The 20,726-nt window shown below is 45.8% G+C and overlaps 1 protein-coding gene across 1 annotated transcript; it reads right to left on the bottom strand.

Moving 5' to 3' along the window:
* Positions 1-4,125: 4,125 nt before the first annotated feature.
* On the bottom strand, positions 4,126-20,071 carry LINC03042 (long intergenic non-protein coding RNA 3042; the record flags this gene model as incomplete). The annotated part of the gene is given in 4 exon segments (XM_011732611.2): positions 4,126-4,378; positions 7,874-7,890; positions 7,892-7,978; positions 19,760-20,071. Coding segments are annotated over 4 exon segments (669 nt in total), but the record flags the coding sequence as incomplete, so codon positions are not given.
* Positions 20,072-20,726: the final 655 nt, after the last annotated feature.

Here is a 20,726-nt window from a genome sequence, read left to right as displayed (position 1 = left end):
TCCGCCTGCCTCAGCCTCCCAAAGTGCTGGGATTACAGGTGTGAGCCAACGCACCCGGCCATTTCTTATGTGCCTGTCACAATGTTTAGTGGTGAATGCATGATCCTGAATCCCCTAAGCAACTGTGTAGTCCTGATCAAACATTGTACTTTATTTCAGTCACAAGCTAGACCTTGCTTTATCTGTGTGATTTTACCTAAGCTGCTTTAATAGGTACCTGAAGGTTTTTTTAGTTGTCTCATTTACATTTGCTCCATGGGCTTTTTTTCCCCCTGTAGTTTTTCCAACAGATTTGGCTGTTCAGTTTTCCGGTTTTAATGTGAAACTGCTATAATTTTCACAGACCAATGAGGTTGCTATGATACTCCCCGAAGGCTTGCCTCATTTTGCATCAGGGGGCTGCATCTGTTGTCAATGTGAATTACTTCCTTTCCACCTGAGGAACAGGAAGGCTTTTAATCGGGGTATTTCCATAGATAGTTACTCATTAACACTTCGATACTGTATACAAGATTGGCTTTCAGACCATTTTATAATACCATTAACATGTTAGAATAGAGAGAATAAACGGCAATATTGCCTAAATCTCATTGCCTGTGTTGAGGCAACTTCTTAATTTTTTTCTCCATGGGAATTTTATATACATATATATATATATATATATATATATATATATATATATATATATATTTTTTTTTTTTTTTTTTTTTTTTTTTTTTTTTTGAGATGGAGTCTTGCTCTGTCACCCAGGCTGGAGTGCAGTGGTGTGATCTCAGCAGCTCACTGCAACCTCCACCACCTGGATTCAAGCAATTCTCCTTCCTCAGCTTCCTGAGTAGCTGGGACTACAGGCACGCACCATCATGCCCGGCTAATTTTTGTATTTTCAGTACAGACGGGGTTTCACCACGTTGGCCAGGCTGGTCTCGAACTCCTGACCTCAGGTGATCCACCTGCCTCGGCCTCCCAAAGTGCTGGGATTACAGGCGTGAACCACCACACCTGGCCAAGTTTTCTATCTAAAAATGAGAGATTCTCTTTAGGGTGGGAACATGGTGGGGGACATGTTAGATTGGGAGAGGGAAGTTTGAAAAAAGATTTTTCTGCATTATACTATAATTTAGTAATTATAAAATTGTTTTTTAAAAAAAGAACTTATTACTTTCAGAGTGCAAATCAGAGAGAGTCAAACATCTGCGAGGGGAGAGATGTAGATTCAGTATCAGTTATTCTCGGGGGGAGGGAGGAGCCTACGGTCTTTATCACAGTTGTTCTTTCACAGTTTGGTTCAGTTTACATTTCTTTTTGACAGTCCATCTGTGCCAGGGAGCATGGGGACCTGGCTGACCTGTCAGGTATACCTAATGCGTTTGGAAGCCAACAGTCTTCTGGTAGACCCAAGGAGACAAGGGAGCCAGCCTGACTTTGCAAAATCCAGCCTCTCCCCACATATGCCCTGTCTTTAAAGCAGGAGAAGCCTCTCAGAGAATGAGTACCTAGTCTCTTGGCTGTCGAAGGCAGAGGCAATCTGATTCAGGGAGGAGGATATAGCACAGTGAGACTGGGGAAAAGAAAAAAATACTCAAAAAACAAAAAGCCTGAATACAGAAAGGATTCCTTTGGAGAGGAGGGCCTGGCGGGGAACTGCAACCTTATCCCCTGAGACTGCGGCTCAGAAACTCAGCCTGGAGGTTCAGTGAACCCGTTAGTAACATGAACTTGGTCACTGTATTTCTCAGCCCGAGCTCATGCATTATTTACCTGGCGTAAGTAAACCTGCTTCTCCCACGGTTGCTGGGGAAACCACTTTGATTTATTGAGTTCTGTTCTACTCTCCAGTGAAAAATGCTGCAGGGTGGAAAGAAGGAAGGGGGGCACTACTGGGTCTCAGGGGCTCAGGATGTGGAGCAGTAAAGGGAGTCCCCACTTTTCCCTGGGAAGGGACCGACTAGGAAAGAATGCAGATTCCAGTGCTGGGAGCTCCAAGGTTGCCATTTCCTGCTTCACTGAGTATCCCTTTTCTCTATAATACATCCTCCAGGAAGAGAGGGGAACAGGGAGCTAAGGAGAAAGGTGTCCCTTTCCCGAGGCCCCGGTGAAGGCCACTTGCAGCTCTCCCTCTGACTGCTTGCAGAGATAGCATCAGTTTGTGCAGGGCAGGGAAGGGAAGGAGTCAGGTTTCCCCAGAGGCTGTTTCCCAGGTGGATCAGCCTGGGAAAGCCAACTCCATAACACAGATAAAGTGGTCCTATCTGCTCCCAAGCTTGCTGCAGCTCGTATCTGGGGAGTTGCCTCATAGACCAGGCAGCTATTGTAGCTTAGAAAGGGCTTGGGACCCTGGGCTCAAATCTCAGTGATTTTATTTATAATTTGAACAAGCTGTATAATCCTTCTGACTCTCAATCCCCCAATGTGTGGAAGACGGATAGCAGTGTCTGCCTTGGAGTGTTTTTGCGAAGACTTCTCAGTGAGTGGTCTATGGAACACGTCCATGCCCAGGCATTACAATGTGGGGTGAAGGGTTGCTTGCTTAGACCACCTGTTTCCTTTTCTTGCCAGCAAGATTCAGACATCGTGCCGGGCTCCCTTCCTCCTCTTTACTGCGTATTGATTTTTCCTTTCCTCCCTTTGTTCTATTTGTGGCTCCTCTGGCCCCGCACAATTGCATTATTTCTTCAGAGGCACATTGTGTGAGGAAGTCTGTTCATGCCCAGCAGCATCTTGGGCCTTCCTCCATGCCCAGCCGGCCTGGGCTGCTGTCCTCCTGGTCTGTGACCTTGTTGCATTTCCTTCTATAAAATGGCACTGTGTGGAGCCTTTTCCATTCCTTTCAGATTCTTTGCTTTTACTGGAAGGAAGCTGCTGCCTGTCAGGTGAGTGTGGTGATGTCCGCCAGAGTAACACAGACCGAGACATGTCAGCAAGATGCTTGCAATGACCCATGCATTTACAAATTCTTTAGGCAATAGCCATAAATTGGTGAAGTTTCAATTTTCTTTCTTTCTTTTTTTTTTTTTTTTTTTTCTGAGACGGAGTCTCACACTATTGCCCAGGCTGGAGTGCAGTGGCACGATCGCGGCTCACTGCAACCTCCAGCGCCCAGGTTCAAGCGATTCTTCTTCCTCAGCCTCCTTAGTAGCTGGGATTACAGGCAGCCACCACCTCGGCCTCCAAAAGTGCTGGGATTACAGGCGTGAACCACCACGCCTGGCCTCAATTTTCATTTGTAAACCACAATGACATGTTAAAAAAAAAAAAAAAAAACTTTCCTAGATATCACTAACATAACTGTTTTTAGCAGCAACTTTCTAGATTTTCTTTGTGTCTCCTGGGGTTATTTTGTTATATGCGGGCTTATGTTTAAGTCTGTACTTAGCTACTATTGAGATTAGAATATAACTGTTAATTACGTCTTTGACATTTCTGCCTTGATATTAGGTGCTAAATATCCCCAAATGACTTAGTTTCTCTCTACTTAAGCCAGTTCACCTGCTCCAGGCCTCTGTGCATTGTTTTCTCTGAAATGTCCATATGGCCAGAAAACCTATGTGTGTTACTGCGCTGCCTCCAGATCTTCCGACTTCATCTAGAACTGTTCCCATTGGGGCGGATGTTTCAAACTGGCTTTTTTTTTTTTTTTTTTTTTTTGAGACGGAGTCTCGCTCTGTCGCCCAGGCTGGAGTGCAGTGGCCAGATCTCAGCTCACTGCAAGCTCCGCCTCCCAGGTTTACGCCATTCTCCTGCCTTAGCCTCCCCAGTAGCTGGAACTACAGGTGCCCGCCACCTCTCCCGGCTAGTTTTTTGTATTTTTTTTAGTAGAGACGGGGTTTCACCGTATTAGCCAGGATGGTCTCGATCTCCTGACCTCGTGATCCGCCCATCTCGGCCTCCCAAAGTGCTGGGATTACAGGCTTGAGCCACCGCGCCCGGCCTCAAACTGGTTTCTTAAAGAGACTTCTGATTTCTTCCAAACTAAATGATAAATCAACAAAGAAAACCCAGGCTATCTCACAAATGTTTTTTGGCAGCAGCCACTCTTTAGAGAGGAATAAGAAGGAATTCTTCCATGAGGGAGGGGCCAGGCAAAAGAAGAGCAGACCTAAAAATGTTCTCGGCCAGTGGTTCTTAAACTTCAGCACACATCAGAATCACCTGTGCCCCGGAAAGCATGGCTTGCTTGGCCCACCCCAGGGTTTCTGATTCAGGAGGTCTGGGCGGGGCTGGAGAATGTGCATTTCCAATCAGTTCCCCGGAGATTGTGATGCTTTCTCTGCAGGAGCCACAGTTCAAGCAGAGAGGACTGCAGAGGCTTGAGACAGGAAAGAGTTTGATAGGTTCCAGGACAAGAAAGGAGTCCGGTGTGGCTGGAGGGTAATGACTGAGGGGCTGGAGAGGGAGGCAGGTATCACAACATGCAGTGGAGACACAGACACAGGCGCACACACACACACACACACACACACACACACACACACACACACGATGTTTGAAGTGGGGTGTGCGTGCGGGGTTAATGACCTGATTTGCCTTTGCAATTGTTATTTCATTTGATTCTCTTCGCAGTCACCATGCTGTGAACTCGGTGCCTTTGATCTCTGTAAACCACCCCACCCCGCACCTTCCACAGAGTAGATGCTGGCTAAATTGTATTATGTGCCAGATGCTGTCCTAAGCTCTTTATAAACATGATCTCATTTAATCCTCCTAATGACCCTGTGAAGCAGGAACTGTTATAATCCCATTTTACAGATGAGGAACACTGAGGCATCAGAGAGGTTACATAACTTGCCTGGGGTCACATAACTAGGAAATAACAGCCTGGCTGGTAAGCTCCAGCTGAGCCCTCAGCCTCCACCCTGCGCTGCCTCTGCTGCCCCATGATGCTGCCCTTTTACATGAGTGACCAACCTTGAAAGGCAGTCAGGTCAGACATGATGATCACCATCATTTAAAGATGGGGAAACTGGCCGGGCGCGGTGGTTCACGCCTGTAATCCCAGCACTTTGGGAGACCAAGGCGGGTGGATCACAAGGTCAGGAGATCGAGACCATCCTGGCTAACACAGTGAAACCCCGTCTCTACTAGAAATACAAAAAATTAGCCGGGCGTGCTGGCAGGTACCTATAGTCCCAGCTACTTGGGAGGCTGAGGCAGGAGAATGACGTGAACCCGGGAGGCAGAGCTTGTAGTGAGCCGAGATCGCACCACTGCACTCCAACCTGGGTGACAGAGCGAGACTTCGTCTCAAAAAAAAAAAAAGATGGGGAAACTGAGGCTCAGACAGGCACCTGGTCATAGGTAGAGGAAGGGTATGACCCAGATCTCCTGAGGCCAGATCTCAAGGTCTTGTCCCAAAACTGGGCTGCCACAAACCTGGAGTCTCCAGTGTGCCTGGTGCTGAACCAGGCAGACAAAGAAGTTAACTGAGAAAGAAAAGGCCCCCGCCTGGCAGGTGTGAGGGCGAGGCTGGTACCCTGCAGCGATGGGACTGATAGCTTTGTTCTCGGGCTGGGCGCCCTGTCCGCAGCCTCCTCCTTACCTGGGTTGGGGCAGCAGCTGGGCTCCTGTGCCTGGAGGTGCCAACAGGGCCGGTCATTCACAAAGCCACCGTTGGTTTTGTAGCCATAAAGAAAGATACAGCCCTTCCCTCGGGGAGCGAAAGCTGATACCGTAAACACTGTGGGCTCTATCTTTGATCTGGTGGGTCATAGGAATGGCTTTTCTCCCCAGGTAGGGTTACCAGGAGAGGACTGGGCAGACCTTTGGGAAGCTGTGCCCTGCTGAACAGATGGTGCAGGGTGGGAGGGCAGGTCTGAGAGGGGAGCCAAACAATTACCCCCAGGTCTGGAACCCAGACACCAAATTTCAGGCCTTGGGGAAATTCTCAGTTTTAAAATAAATCCCTGGGGCTGCTTGTAACTTTTAGTCTTTGGCTTTAAAAATAGTTATTTTCTAGATAAAGGAAAATAATAACTTGCAAACTTGAAAAAGCCACAAACCCCTTTATGGCCGGGTGCTGTGGCTCATGCTTGTAATCCCAGCACTTTGGGAGGCCAGGGTGGGCAGATCCCTTGAGGTCAGGAGCTCGAGACTAGCCTGCTCAACATCGTGAAACCCCATCTCTGCTAAAAATACAAAAATTAGCCTGGCATGGTGGCAGGCGCCTGTAATCCCAGCTACCTGAGAGGCTGAGGCAGGAGAATTGCTTGAACCCAGGAGGCAAAGGTTGCAGTGAGCTGAGATTGCACCACCGCACTCCAGTCTGGGTGGCAGCAAGACTCCATTAAAACAAAACAAAACAGCCACAAACACCTTTAAACTACATGTTGGTAAAGGCTAGTCTCAGGCCCGGAAGAGACCTAGGGGTGGGATGGTGGATGGAGGGCCTGGGTCTGAAATGCTTTTGTCTCTTCCTATGAGCTGATTTTGATTTGGGGTCATTTCCCTGGTATTGCGTTGAGTCATACCTCTGTTCAAGAAGATGGTTATTTTCAAACTAACTTTAAAAATTGAGAGTGGCTTCTCTTATTCTGCTTCCTCTATCTATGATGCTCTTGTTGTTTTTCAGCTCTGTGAACTCCTAGTTATCCCTCAAGACCCTGTTCAAACATCACCTTCAAAACTGCCATATCCTACCCCCTTTCAACCCTAGAAAATCATGAATACATCCAATTATCCCTTCGTTATGCTCCATCTAAAAGTGCCTGTTCACAACTTCACATAACATGGGAGTTCACCATCAAGGTCGTTTTTTCTGGCCAGATGACCCACAGAACTCGATAAAAGACTTTTTTACATATCATTTTATCCCCAATACCCAGCACATTGCCTGATGCTTAACAAATGACCTTGACTGGGCGCAGTGGCTCATGCCTGTAATCCCAGCACTTTGGGAGGCTGAGGCGGGCGAATTACCTGAGGTCGGGAGTTCAAGACCAGCCTGACCAACATGGAGAACCCTGTCTCCACTAAAAATACAAAATTAGCCAGGTGTGGTGGCACATGCCTGTAATCTCAGCTACTCGGGAGGCTGAGACAGGAGAATCGCTTGAACCCGGGAGGCAGAGGTTGTGGTGAGCTGAGATAGCACCATTGCACTCCAGCCTGGGCAACAAGAGTGAAACTCCATCTCGAAAAAAAAAAAAAATGGCCTTGAATGAATGTTGTTGAATGAATGTTATTCGCTCTGCATCATAAGTAGAGTAAAGAGAAAGAAATATTTATAAGCATCTATCACAGACCAAGTACTGTGTAGCCGTCATCTATATGTTATTTAATTTCATCTCTATTAGAAGAGCTTTCATTTGTTTAAATCTAGACTACACGGGCAGTGATATCTTAACACAGTTAAGATACCTGGGAGGCTGGGCACAGTGGCTCATACCTGTAATCCCAGCATTTTGGGAGGCCGAGGCAGGTGGATCACCTGAGGTCAGGAGTTTGAGACCAGTCTGGCCAACGTGGCCAAACTCTGTCTCTACTAAAAATAGAAACATTAGCCAGGTGTGGTGGCGGGTGCTTGTAGTCCCAGCTACTTGGGAGGCTGTGTGGGGAGGGTTGCTTGAACCCAGGATGCGGAGGTTGCAGTGAGCTGAGATTGCACCACTGTACTCCAGCCTCTGTCTCTAAATAAATAAATACATACATACATAAATAAAAGATACCTGGGAAAACAGTTGATGAATACCTGTAAGGTGCTACAGGGCTGTAGGAAATGCAAAGAAGGACAATGTCTGTCTTCTGGGAGTTTCAGATATTATTGAGAACACATATATGTACACATGCACACATCCCACACCTATATACCTTACTCACTCAAAGAAAGATTATTGAACTTGTAAAACACACTGATTTCTAAATGCCTGCTACAGACCTAAATGTGATAGAAATGGGAAGAATGAGAGATCACTGTGGGCTCCAGTGTTTTTGAAGAAACCTCAGATGTGAGTCTCTCCCAGTGGCCTATATTCTCATATGCCTAGAGACTGGGAACAGATGAGATGATCTCCAGCAGTCTGCTGGCTGGAGAATGGAGAATTGTTTATAACGATACCTTATATTAATGACTTTTCAAAAAGTGCTGTAACATCCATGATCTTATTTTTATCTCCAAAGTCATACAGCTGATAATGAAGCAGAGCCTGGGGTTGGATTCTGTCTCTGTCAACTACTAGTGGGGCTTCTGTCTGCCCATATGGCATCTCTGTGCAAATTGGAAAACAATGCCCCTTGCTCAGGTAAAATTGTGTTAAATTTAGTATATTACCGCATAGCTTGAACAACTGTGGTGGCAGCCTTATCCTGGTTGTGCTTTCCGGAACATCTGCACTGCAGTCTTCCTGGCTGAGGGCACACATGTGCCACACTCTCATCGCTTATGCTCCCTGCCCACCCCTGCCCTCCAATGCCAGGGCATGTCTGTCTCTGGCAGCTTGTACCTTTGCCTTAACCCGAATTCCTCCATTAAGTAAAGGGATTATACCAGGTTCAAAGTGGGGAAGGGTAAGGAATTAGGCCCCCTGAAGTGTGTCTGGGAGAGGCACAGTGGTGCATATGAGAGTGTCAGCAATGTACTTGCAGCTGTTCTGAGTGTGTGTGTGATCCATTGTATGGTGTGGGTTTTAAGTAGGAGAGGACTCTCCCCTGCAGCTTCAGAACTTTGGCTGGTGTCTCCACACATCCCTTCATTCCCTGACATGTACGATGTGAATACTACACATACCTCCCACCCCAGGTCCTTCATACAGTGCTGAACCTGAGCAACTGTATATAGTGATCCTTGGATTGGAAGGTCATTAATTTATTATTTATTTATTTACTTATATTTATTTATTAAATAAAGTAAGTTTCAGTGTAACAGTGAGATATTTGTTTATTTTTGAGACAGGGTCTCACTCTGGTTGCCCAGGCTGGAGTGCAGTGGTGCAATCAGGGCCTCCACCTCCTGGGTTCAGGTGATCCTCCCACCTCAGCCTCCTGAGTAGCTGGGACTATAGGCCACCATACCTGGCTAATTTTTGTATTTTTAGTAGACTCTGGGTTTCGTCATGTTGGCTAGGCTGGTGTCAAACTCCTGAGTTCAAGTAACCCACCCGCCTCGGCCTCCCAAAGTGCTGGGATTATAAAGGCATGAATCACTGCTCCCAGCCTGTCCTTAATTTTTTAAAATTGTGAAAATTACAAAAGTTACCTGCTCTTTTCTAACAAATTAAATTAAATAGGGATACAAAAACAAATTGAACACTCATTCTTGCTACTCTTTGCCTCTCATGCCTACTAAGTAACCAGTGCTAAGCTTGCTTGCATATTTCCACTACTTAATAGTGCATTTTTTTTTTCATATTTTTTTCCATATTTCCAGTACTTAATGTGTGATAAGGGAAACAGAAGCAAACATATGTATGCATATATGGGTTTTTGTTTCTTTAAACAAGTGTTTTAACAAAATTGAATCATACTATATATGTACTTTTTAATTTTTTGTTGTTGTTGTTGAGACGGAGTCTCACTCTGTCGCCCAGGCTGGAGTGCAGTGGCGTGATCTCGGCTCACCGCAAACTCTGCCTCCTGGGTTCACGCCATTCTCTTGCCTCAGCCTCCCAAATAGTTGGGACTACAGGTGCCCGCCACCACGCCTGGCTAATTTTTTTGTATTTTTAGTAGAGACGGGATTTCACCGTGTTAGCCAGGATGGTCTCAATCTCCTGATCTCATGATCTGCCCGCCTTGGCCTCCCAAAGTGCTGGGATTACAAGCATGAACCACCATGCCCAGCACTTTTTAATTTTTTAATTTTTTAAAAATGTTTACATTTTAGTTAATTAGTTAATTAATTTTTTGGAGATGGAGTCTCACTCTGTCACCCAGGCTGTCCTGCCTCAGCCTCCTAAGTAGCTGGGACTACAGGTGCATGCCACGATGCCCAGCTAATTTTTGTATTTTTAGTAGAGACGAGGTTTCACCATGTTGGCCAGGATGGCCTCTATCTCCTGACCTCGTGATCTGCCTGCCTTGGCCTCCCAAAATGCTGGATTATAGGTGTGAGACACCGTGCCCGGCCATGCCTGGATAATTTTTTTTTTTTTTTTTGTATTTTTAGTAGAGATGGGGTTTTACCATGTTGGCCAGGCTGGTCTCGAACTCCTGACCTCAGGTGATCCGCATGCCTTGGCCTCCCAAAGTGCTGGGATTACAGGCATGAGCCACCATACCCGGCCCTATGCCCTTTTATAAAGTTTAAGAATATAGTGTGGAAATCTACAGTCTGGGTCAATATGTTGGCATGTGCTCGTTAATATTTTTGATAACTGCATATTCCATAGTGTAGTTGTACAATAATTTGTTTTAAATTTACATTTAATTTAATTTATTTTTTTTGTTAGAGACAGGGTCGTGTTCTGTTTCCTGGGCTGGGGTGCCGTGGTGTGACCATAACTCACTGCAGACTTGAACTCCTGGGTTCAAGTGATCGTCCCACCTCAGTCTCTTGAGTGAATGGAACTACAGGTACATGCCACCACACTTGGCTAAAACTTAACAATTTATGTAGAAATGGGGGTCTCACTATGTTACCCAGGCTGGTCTTGAACTCCTAGACTCAAGTGATCCTCCTGCCTTGGCCTCCCAAAGCACTGGGATTACAGGTGTGAGCCACTGTACATGGCCTCTCTTTTTCTGACTGTCTTTTTCTTTTTTTTTTTTTTTTTTTTTGAGACGGAGTCTCGCTCTGTCGCCCAGGCTGGAGTGCAGTGGCGGGATCTCTGCTCACTGCAAGCTCCGCCTCCCGGGTTTACGCCATTCTCCTGCCTCAGCCTCCCGAGTAGATGGGACTACAGGTGCCCGCCACCTCGCCCGGTTAGTTTTTTTTGTATTTTTTTAGTAGAGACGGGGTTTCACCGTGTTAGCCAGGATGGTCTCGATCTCCTGACCTTGTGATCCGCCCGTCTCGGCCTCCCAAAGTGCTGGGATTACAGGCTTGAGCCACCGCGCCCGGCCTGACTGTCTTTTTCTAATCAATTTGTAGGCAATCTTTGTGTGTTAGGGCTATCAATTCTTATGTTATGGGCTACCAATTCTTATGTTTCTTTCAGTCTTTTGTCTTTTAGTTTTGTTTAAGGTGTCTTTTACCATATTTTACATTTTATATAATCAAATGTGTGTTTTTAATGTCTTCTAGTATGGAGTCTGGCCTGTGCAGGTCTCCAGTTCCTACAGTTATATAAACATTCTACATTTCTTCATTGAAAAAAAAAATAGTTACATTGTGAATCCATTTGGGTTTTATTTTAAAATCTTTTGGGAGGTATGGAGAAGTATTTAAATCTCTCTGAGGCTTCAGGTTCCTCTGTTGTAACATGGGCATCATTAGGATGAAAGAAAACGTGTGTAAAACTTACAACATGATGCCTGCAACAGGGCTGATACTCAGTACGTGGTTGTAAGAGTTAGTTTGTGAGTGATGGCATGCACTTGTTGTCCCAGCTACTTGGGAGGCTGAGTGGGGAGGACCACTTAAGGCCAGGAGTTCAAGTCGAGCCTAAGCAAAGTAGCCAGATTTCCATCTCTTAAAAAAATAAAAAATAGGCCGGGCGTGGTGGCTCACGCCTGTGATCTCAGCACTTTGGGAGGCCAAGGCGGGCAGATCACCTGAGGTCAGGAGTTTGAGACCAGCCTGGCTAACATGGTGAAACCCTGTTTCTACTAAAAATACAAAAAAATTAGCCGGGTGTGGTGGCATACGCCTGTAGTCCCAGCTACTTGGAAGGCTGAGGCAGCAGAATCGCTTGAACCTGAGAGGCAGAGGTTGCAATGAGCCGAGATTGCACCATTGCACGCCAGCTTGGGCAACAAGAGTGAAACTCCGCCTCAAAAAAATATAAAAATAAAAATAAAAATAAATAAAAGAGAGTTAGAACTAGAATCCTGACTGTGGCCTAGAGTTTTTTTCCTCCATCTCAGTAACTTGGCTCATATTGGTGACTTTGCTTTTTTCTCTTGGACAGATGTGCTGCTTTGAACTGGGTGAGTGCTCCCTCCTGGTGCTGGAGCTGGGGTTGGGCACTGAGCCAGGATGGGAAGAAGCAAGGAGGAGTGGTTTACAGAAAGTATTTCTGTGTAAGGGATTCCACACTTGGAAGTTCCCTCTGGACACCAGTGGGACCTGAACTCACACTGCGTCAGGGCCTCCTGAGCTCCTGAGGGACATCAGGTCACCAACTCCCTGTTTAGGATGGACTCTCCCTGTGGGAACAAGGAAAGAACTGGAGCTGAAGTAGATGTGAGAGGTGAGGGTGGCAGACTGTTGGGGCTCTGGAGAATCTTCCAGACATTTCTGCTGCCTCTCCCAGCAGACTATGCCAATGAACGAATCAGAAAGCTTAAAGAGGGAAGCAGAAGATGAAAGAAATCCTGGGACCATGAAGCTTCAGAGGGCTGGGTGCCACAGTCCCCAGGCTCGGGAATGAACGCCTTAGCTGGAGCGTCGGGGCTTGGTGTCCCTGGACTACCCACACCAGGCAGGTTGCTATGCATGCTCACGTCATCATCCATATTCAATTTCATCAATTACACTCAGTAATGTCCTTGACAACTATTTTTTTCTTCAATTCAGGATTTAATCCAGGATCACACATTGCATTTAATTGTTATTGTCTCTTCAGTTCTTTTAAATTGGGCAATTCCTTAGCCTTCTTTGTGTTTTATGACCTTGACTTTTTGTATGTGTGTGGCAAAAAAGTTCAAATTATACCTTGACATTTTAAAATAGTACAGGTCAATTATTAAGTAACATTTCTTGTGATTAAATTCAGGTTATGGGTTTTGGGCAGGACACTGGGGAGATGCTGTGACCTCCTCAGAACACCATATCAAAGATACACATGATGTTGGCCTATTCCAACACTGGGGATGTTAACTTTTTTTTTTTCTTTTTAGATGGAGTTTCACTCTTATTGCCCAGGCTGGAGTGCAATGGCGCAATCTTGGCTAACTGCAACCTCTGTCTCTCTGGTTCAAGAGTTTCTCCTTCCTTAGCTTCCCAAGTAGCTGGGATTACAGGCCCGCCTGCCACCATGCTGGGTTAATTTTTTGTATTTTTGGTAGAGATGGGGTTTCACCATGTTGACCAGGCTGGTCTCAAACTCCTGACCTCAGGCGATCCACCAGCCTTGGCCTCCCAAAGTGTTGGGATTACAGACGTGAGCCACTGCACCCAGCCAGCGGACGTTAACTTTTGATCACTGGCTAAGGTAGTAGCCTTCAGGTTTCATCACTGTAAAGTTACTATGTTTCCTCTTTGTAATTAATAAGTAATTTATGGAGAGATGCCTTGAGACTTTGTAAATATCTTGTTCCTCATTAAACTTTGAACCACCAGTTTAAACATCCACTGATGATTTTGTAACATCATTATTCCTTGTTAATTTATTAATTAACATTTTACTGTAAGAAGAGCTTTTCCTTGACCTTCCCATGTATGCATAAATGGATGGATGGATGGATATCAGTATGAACTTGTAGGTTGTTATTTTATTAGTGGGTTATAATCCATTACTGTTAGCATTTATTTATTGCTCAAATTGTCACAGATTTGGCTGGTGGGTGTGGTGTGGGATTTTGTTTTGTTTTGTTTTGCTTTTTTAGCCTACTGTTTTCTCACTTATTTATTTAGTCATTTTACCTATGGGTAAAATTTATTTACCCATAAACTTTTTCCAACTCGGGTGACTCTGACTTAGAATCAATTTTGAAACTGGAGACGACTTTGCATGTCATGTTGCTTTGCCCAACCTCTTTATTTTACATATGAAAGCTCTGACCGCCCCCAACACTTAAGCATGTTTTCAAGGTCTTGTGGCTTGTTAGAGGTAGAGCATGAGCTGAAACCTGTGTCCTTGGCTCCTGGGAGGACATTTCCAGCCTCCTTAGCATCGAGAAGCTTCTACTGTTACAGTTCTTTAGGCAACTGGAACTCCCCATGTCCTGTGTGGGCTGTCAGGAACTGATGGTTCCAGTATTTATTGACAAGGCTTTTCGCGGAGTTCTTGGGCATCCTCCCTGAATCCTTAACCTTGGCAATGGAAAAAGAGGGTTCTCAGGGTCTTCAGAACTTCTATCATGTTGAATAATTTCCAAGGGCCTTGTGGTGGCCAAGATATGAAAAATGAAAAACTCATGCTGGCCGGGCGTGATGGCTCATGCCTGTAATCCCAGCACTTTGGGAGGCCGAGGCAGGCAGATCTTGAGGTCAGGAGTTTGAGACCAGCCTGACCAACATGTTGAAACCCCGTCTCTACTAAAAATACAAAAATTAGCTGGGTGTGGTGGCATGTGCCTGTAATCCCAGATACTCAAGGCAGGAGAATCGCTTGAACCCGGGAGGTGAAGGTTGCCAGTGAACTGAGATCACACCACTGCACTCAAGCCTGGATAACAGAGCCAGACTCGTCTCAAACAAAAAACAAAAAACAAAAACAAACAAACAAAAAAACTAATGCCTACCAACTTCTCACATTCTCACAGTTTACAGTTTGTTGGTGGGTTTCCCTCCCTCCCTCCCTCCCTCCCTCCCTCCCTCCCTCCCTCCCTCCCTCCCTTCCTTCCTTCCTTCCTTCCTTCCTTCCTTCCTTTCTTCCTTCCTTTCTTCCTTCCTTCCTCTCTTTTCTTTCTTTTTCTTTCTTTCTTTCTTTCTTTCTTTCTTTCTTTCTTTCTTTCTTTCTTTCTTTCTTTCTTTCTTGTCTTGGCCTATTGCCCAGGCTGGAGTGCAGTGGTGCAATCATAGCTCACTGCAGCCTCGACATCCTGGCCTCAAATGATGTCCCCACCCCAGCCTCCCAAGTACTTGGGACTATAGGAGTCCACCACCACCCCCAGCTAATTTTTAATTGAGATGAAGTCTCACTATGTTGCCCAGGCTGGTCTCGAACTCTTAGCCTCAAGTAATTCTCTTTCCTTAGCTTCCCGAGTTGTGGGGATTACAGATGTGAGTCACCATCCTTGTCCTCTTATTGGTAGGACTCTATGTGACATTGTGAAGGTCATCTGTGGTCTGCTTGTCCAATATCCCTCCTATATTCCTTTGCCACTATCCTTCCATTTTTTTTGGGTGGGGAGGATCACTACCCCATTTCTAGTCCATGTGATTTGGGAAGGCCTGACCCTCCATAGGCAATCAGATCAGCATGGTAGTTAACTCAGAAATGGGCATGTGACCCAAGCTAGGCCCATGACAGTCATCCCTGCACTTTTGCTGAAACTGCTGGGAATGAGGTGCTTTCTTTTCATTGGAATAGCTACTTGCAAGGCAGTAAGTAACATGAAATTTCTGGGGCCATCTTTGCTGCTCTCTCAAAAGAGCCTGCTTGAAAAATGGAGCCAACGCAGAAGAAATGAAGGGACAGAATAAGTTTTGGTTGATATTAGCTGACCCCTGATCCCACTGAGCCAGAAGCCATCTACTCATGGACATTTTTAGTTATGAGAGCCAAATAATTTGCTGCCTTGCTGGATTGAGCTAGTTTTCAGTCACTTGCAGTGAAGAGAGTCCTGCCTCATTTCACTTCCTTTTAGGCTTAGGTCCCGCCTCTCACAGCTTTAGAGCCGTAAAAAGGATAAAGTGAACCCAGGCAGTGCTGAGCTAGCCAGTCTCCTGGCTAAGTGTGCAATGAACTCTGGAATTACTACTACCCTGGTCTGATCAGTAGCCTTGCCTGCTGCTTACCATACAGCCATAGGGGTATTGCTTCCTTGAGCCCTGAGGCACTATACCTGTTTTTAAAAATGATTTTTATTTAGGTCAGGTGTGGTGGCTCACGCCTGTAATCCCAGCACTTTGGGAGGCTAAGGCGGGCAGATCACTTGAGGTCAGGAGTTTGAGACTAGCCTGGCCAACATGGCAAAACCCCGTCTCTACTAAAAATATATGATTAGCTGTGCGTGGTGCCTCACATCTGTAATCTCAGCTACTTGGGAGACTGAGGCATGAGAATCACTTGAGTCTGGGAGGTGGAGGCTGCAGTGAGCTGAGATTGCACCACTGGGCTCCAGCCTGGGTGACAGAGTGAGACTCCATCTGAAGAAAAATAAAAGATTTTTATTTAAAAAATGTTTTGTAGAGATGGTGTCTTGCTATGTTGCCTAGGCTGGGTCTCAAACTCCTAGCCTAAAGCTCCGGGATTATAGATGTGAGCCACTGTGCTTAGCCAGCACTATACTTCTATTAGTTGCCAATGCTTGCTTTGTTCTGTATTGTCTAGCGCATGCTTGAGTGTGAATGTATGAGTGTGTGTGTGATCACGTGTGTGAGCGTGTGTGTGTGTGTTCCTTTTACTCCCACCTTGCAGGGTTATTGCAAGCATCAGGTGGGATAATGTAGGTACAGCACTCAGCCCAGTGCCTGGCACAAATATTGAGTGCTCTCTGCCTTCCCCTTTTCTCCTCCTGATTCAGAGAATGACTTAAGGATCTGTGATGTGTTCCAATTTTCAATGTCCTCAATAAATAATGGGGAGTTGAAATACTGTTGCCAGAAATTTGCACTAGTTTTAATTAATTTTATCTGTTTAGAGTAAGATATCTCAAAGTCACTGAATAAATTTATGTCACATATGTTTATGCACATCAGTATTTTTCTTGAGAACTGACAGCCTTAGTCCTTGTTTTGTTCCCTGATGCTGCAGCAGAGGCCAAATGTGTCCTGATTTCTTGAGTGATGGCTGCCAGCTCTCCGAGTGTCACAGTAGGTGAGTCCTCCATGGGGGCAAGCGCCAAGGATGAGTGTGGCCAGGCAGCATCTGCAAGCCCATTTTGTCTATTCTTTATTTTTGTAATACATTTTATTCTTAGGTTATAAACATGTTTATGTTTATTAATATATTTAATGTAAGTTTATATTTATAAATATAAACTTTATAAAGTGTAGTTTGTATGTATAAACCTTAAATATGTTTTGACTTATCCATATAAGTTTTTGTAACTTATATGGATAAGGCAAAACATGTAGAGTATACAAAATATTAATTTTGTTACCCATTTTAACCCCACCCTCTGAAGTAAACATTATAACCAGCTTCATGTGTATCTCTCTACATTTTTTATATACTACACTTTTCCCACATTTTTACACTTTTATACATTTTCCTATTTTCTTGTTTACATATGCAAATATATAAACATACATATTTGCTTATAGGATGCCCCTTTTAATTTTTTAATGCAAAATAACACCATATTCTGTTCCTTGCTCTTTCCCCTTCCTTCCTTCCTTCTTTCCTTCCTTCCTTCCTCTCTTTTCTTTCTTTCCCTTCCTTCCTTCCTCCTTTCCTCCCTCCTTCCCTCCCTCCCTCCCTCCCTCCCTCCCTCCCTCCCTCCCTCCCTTCCTTCCTTCCTTCCTTCCTTCCTTCCTTCCTTCCTTCCTTCCTTCTTTCCTTCTTTCTTTTCTCTCTTTCTCTCTCTCTTTCTTTTGTCTGGCTCTGTCACCCAGGCTAGAGTGCAGTGACACAATCATAGCTCACTGCAGCCTCGACCTCGACCTCCTGGGCTCAAGTGATCCTCCTGCCTCTGCAGGGATTATAGGAGTGAGCCACTGTGCCCGGCCTCTTTTCCTTTTTTTAAACCTAATAATCCCATGCCTCTTTTTGGGTCAATGTAGATAGATCTAACTCCTTCTTCATAGTGGCTTGTCTTCCATTGTATGGTTGTACCATGATTGATTTATTTAACTGATCTCCTATCAATGGATTTTTCAGGTCCTTTATAGCTTTTTGCAATTACACATAATGCTGACATAAATACCCTTGCAAATTTTTTTTTATATTCAAGGAAACATTTGGTGATTCTACTCTTTTGGCCCATGTGTCACATATGAAGGACACTTACTATATCAACCCTTAATCTGTCCATCAGTCTGCCACATGAGAAGGCATCTTTTTTTTTTTTTTGAGATGGGGTCTCAAAAAATCAGGCTGGAGTGCAGTGGTGTGATCTCAGCTCACTGCAATTTCCACCTCCCAGGTTCAAGCGATTCTCCTGCCTCGGCCTCCTGAGTAGCTGAGATTACAGGTGTGCGCACCATCACACTTGACTAATTTTTGTATTTTTAGTAGAGACAGAGTTTCACCATGTTGGTCAGGCTGGTCTCGAACTCCTGATCTCAGGTGATCCACCCTCCCTCGGCCTCCCAAAGTGTTGGGATTATAGGCGTGAGCCACTGCGTCTGACTGAGAAGGCATCCTTTTACCTCCCTTTCCAGGACATGTTTTTAGCAGAGCCCTGTTGGGAAAAACACGAGTTTATGAATGTAGAATCTGGGCCCAAATGTAAGACCAGCCTCACTCCAGATCTAGCCTGGAGCAGTGATTTCTCTGCCCCTCCCATTCTCCCTGTCTCATGTGACCTGAGCACCTCCCCCCGCCTCCATGGTCAGTGACAAGCTGTAATTGGAGCGAAAGGGCTTTGAAGTTCCGATAAATGAGATAATAAATCTCTGCTCTCCGGGGATACAGGGCAGTGTCTGTGCCTATTGAATGGCCTCAACAGTGCTGTGTATATAGTAACTACTTAATTAATATGAAATAAGAACAATAAATCCAGTGGTTGAAGTGATCCCTTTGAAGTTCAGGTCAACTCTGAGCCATCTGAGAAGAATGAATGGAATGGGTAATTGAAACTGATAGATAATCCCCAAACCTCAACTTACTAGTTAAAGGGTTAGGCTCTTTACCTATTAAACCCTTTGAGATACTCAATTTGAAAACTGCTAAAATAAATCCCATACTTTCATTTATTTTTTCATTGTTGTGGGGCAGGAGAAATTGAGCTGTGAAATGGCCACCAGGAAGGTGGCAGGATGACGAGTCAGGAGTCCTGCGTGAGACATCCGCAAACATCTCATAAGCAGCTTCTGAATCACACAGCATCAAGGCTGCCAAAGTGCCTGGCCAGTTTTGGACCTGGAGACCTAAGAATGGGTCTCCCTGTGGACTCCTCCTGACCTGGGTGGGGCAAGGCTCTGGGAAAATAGGTCAAATGACTCTTGGTCTAGAACCGTCTGGCTAGAGATGCCCCAACTTTGCCTTTTGGGCTATTCATCAAATCCAGCCTTTAGGACGCGACATCAGGGTGTCATTTCATGGGAGGATCTGGGTGCATTTTAGTTAAAAGAAGTGATGTCATCACATCCCTGCTGAAAAAAGGAAAAAGGACCCACTCTGTGCTGACATACCGAGTCCTGGGCAGGGAAGTCTGGACAGACACCTGGGCCCCCACCTGGCTTTTCTACCAGCTAGCTCTGTGACTCTGAGACCATTGTGTCAGTTTTCTCTGCCACAGTTCCTCCCTCTGCAAAATGAAGGGCTTGAAATGCAGGATTCTAAGATTGTGGCCATATCTGACTCTGATAACAACCCCATGAGCCTGAAGAATTCAGCACTGCTGCTCCATAGGGGGTTTCAGCAGGAAGCAGGCACAGATGGCTTTCTCTGGAACGTGTTCAGAAATGTGGTGTGTGATGTACGGTGTGAATGAAGCGTGGTGCCCTTTAAACACAGCTTCCCCCTGGGAGTGCTCTGAGCTCCTCGGGTTCTCTGGCTCTCATTCACATTCCACTGTCACTCTGGGCACAGGCAGCCCTCACGTGCTTGTGCACTGAGCACACACACACACCCCGGCCCGACTGACACACAGTTGGTGACTCACAACTGACACAATCATTACACACATCGGATGACTCAGCGGGGACGCTCACACACGGGCTCACGCTCACCATGACGTGTAGAAGTGGTTGTGCCCACAGCGTCAGGCACCCCCACAGCAGCCTTGGTGGAGGCTCTTGCTAGCGGTGTCTGCAAATGATTTGCATTCTTGGCTCTTTGGAACTGCCTGTTCTTTGTCTTTCTGTTCACTGCTCAACCCTTTCCTTCCCTTCTGTCCCAAACTTGGCTGGTTTTAGTCTCTTGCTCCCAAGCTCCTCAGCCAGCTTCCTGGACTGGCTCAGGCAGTCTCTAAGGCTCCTGCCAACTCCAAGGCTGCTTCTAATCAACTCCTCAGCTGGGAGGAGTCCCTTCCTCAGGGGGTCTCATTCCCTCCCCGACCTGAGCATCTCTTCCTGTCTTCTTCAGGAAGATCTTCAATATCTGTGCCATTTGAGCCAGCCCCTTTCACAAGACAAGGAGCACCCAGAGCCAGTCACATCATAGAAAGTGCTGGCGGCTTCTGGAGTCTCTGAGTCTTCAGTGTCTCTAGGGGTGCCCTTTCTCTTTCTGGCAGCCCGGGCAGATAGAAGTGTTGGGGTTCTTAGAAAATCATCTCTGGGAGTTGAGCAGAACCAGCTGGTTCTGGAGAAGCAGAGAAAAAAGATGCTGCACGTCCCAGCCATAATGGGCTGGGAGGGACCTACCCCAGAATGGGAAGCAGGGTGGGGAGGAAAGAGAGGCCTGTGTCCATGGCTGCTGGCTGAGGTCTGATGGGAAGATAGGGGAACACGTCCTGGAGCTGCACTTCCTTACAATTCATCTTCTGCTTTCAGATTTAAGGTTACTTTGCCTAGAATAACTCCTGTCTTTCCTCTTTTCCTGGGGGAGCCCTCACACAGGAGAGGGAGTGTGGCAGAGTGTAATGTGAAGAGCCCAGGCCAGGGTCAGAGGCGCAGGCGTAAGTCTCTGCTAATAGCTCTGTGGTCCTGGGCTTGACATTAACCATTTGAGTCTCTGCTTCCTTGACTGTCAGATGTT

This window comes from Macaca nemestrina, chromosome 8, assembly GCF_043159975.1.
Source record: "Macaca nemestrina isolate mMacNem1 chromosome 8, mMacNem.hap1, whole genome shotgun sequence".
Lineage (NCBI taxonomy): Eukaryota > Metazoa > Chordata > Mammalia > Primates > Cercopithecidae > Macaca > Macaca nemestrina.
The sequence above is the reverse complement of the archived record's forward strand: the minus strand, read 5'-3'. Positions and strand labels throughout refer to the sequence as shown.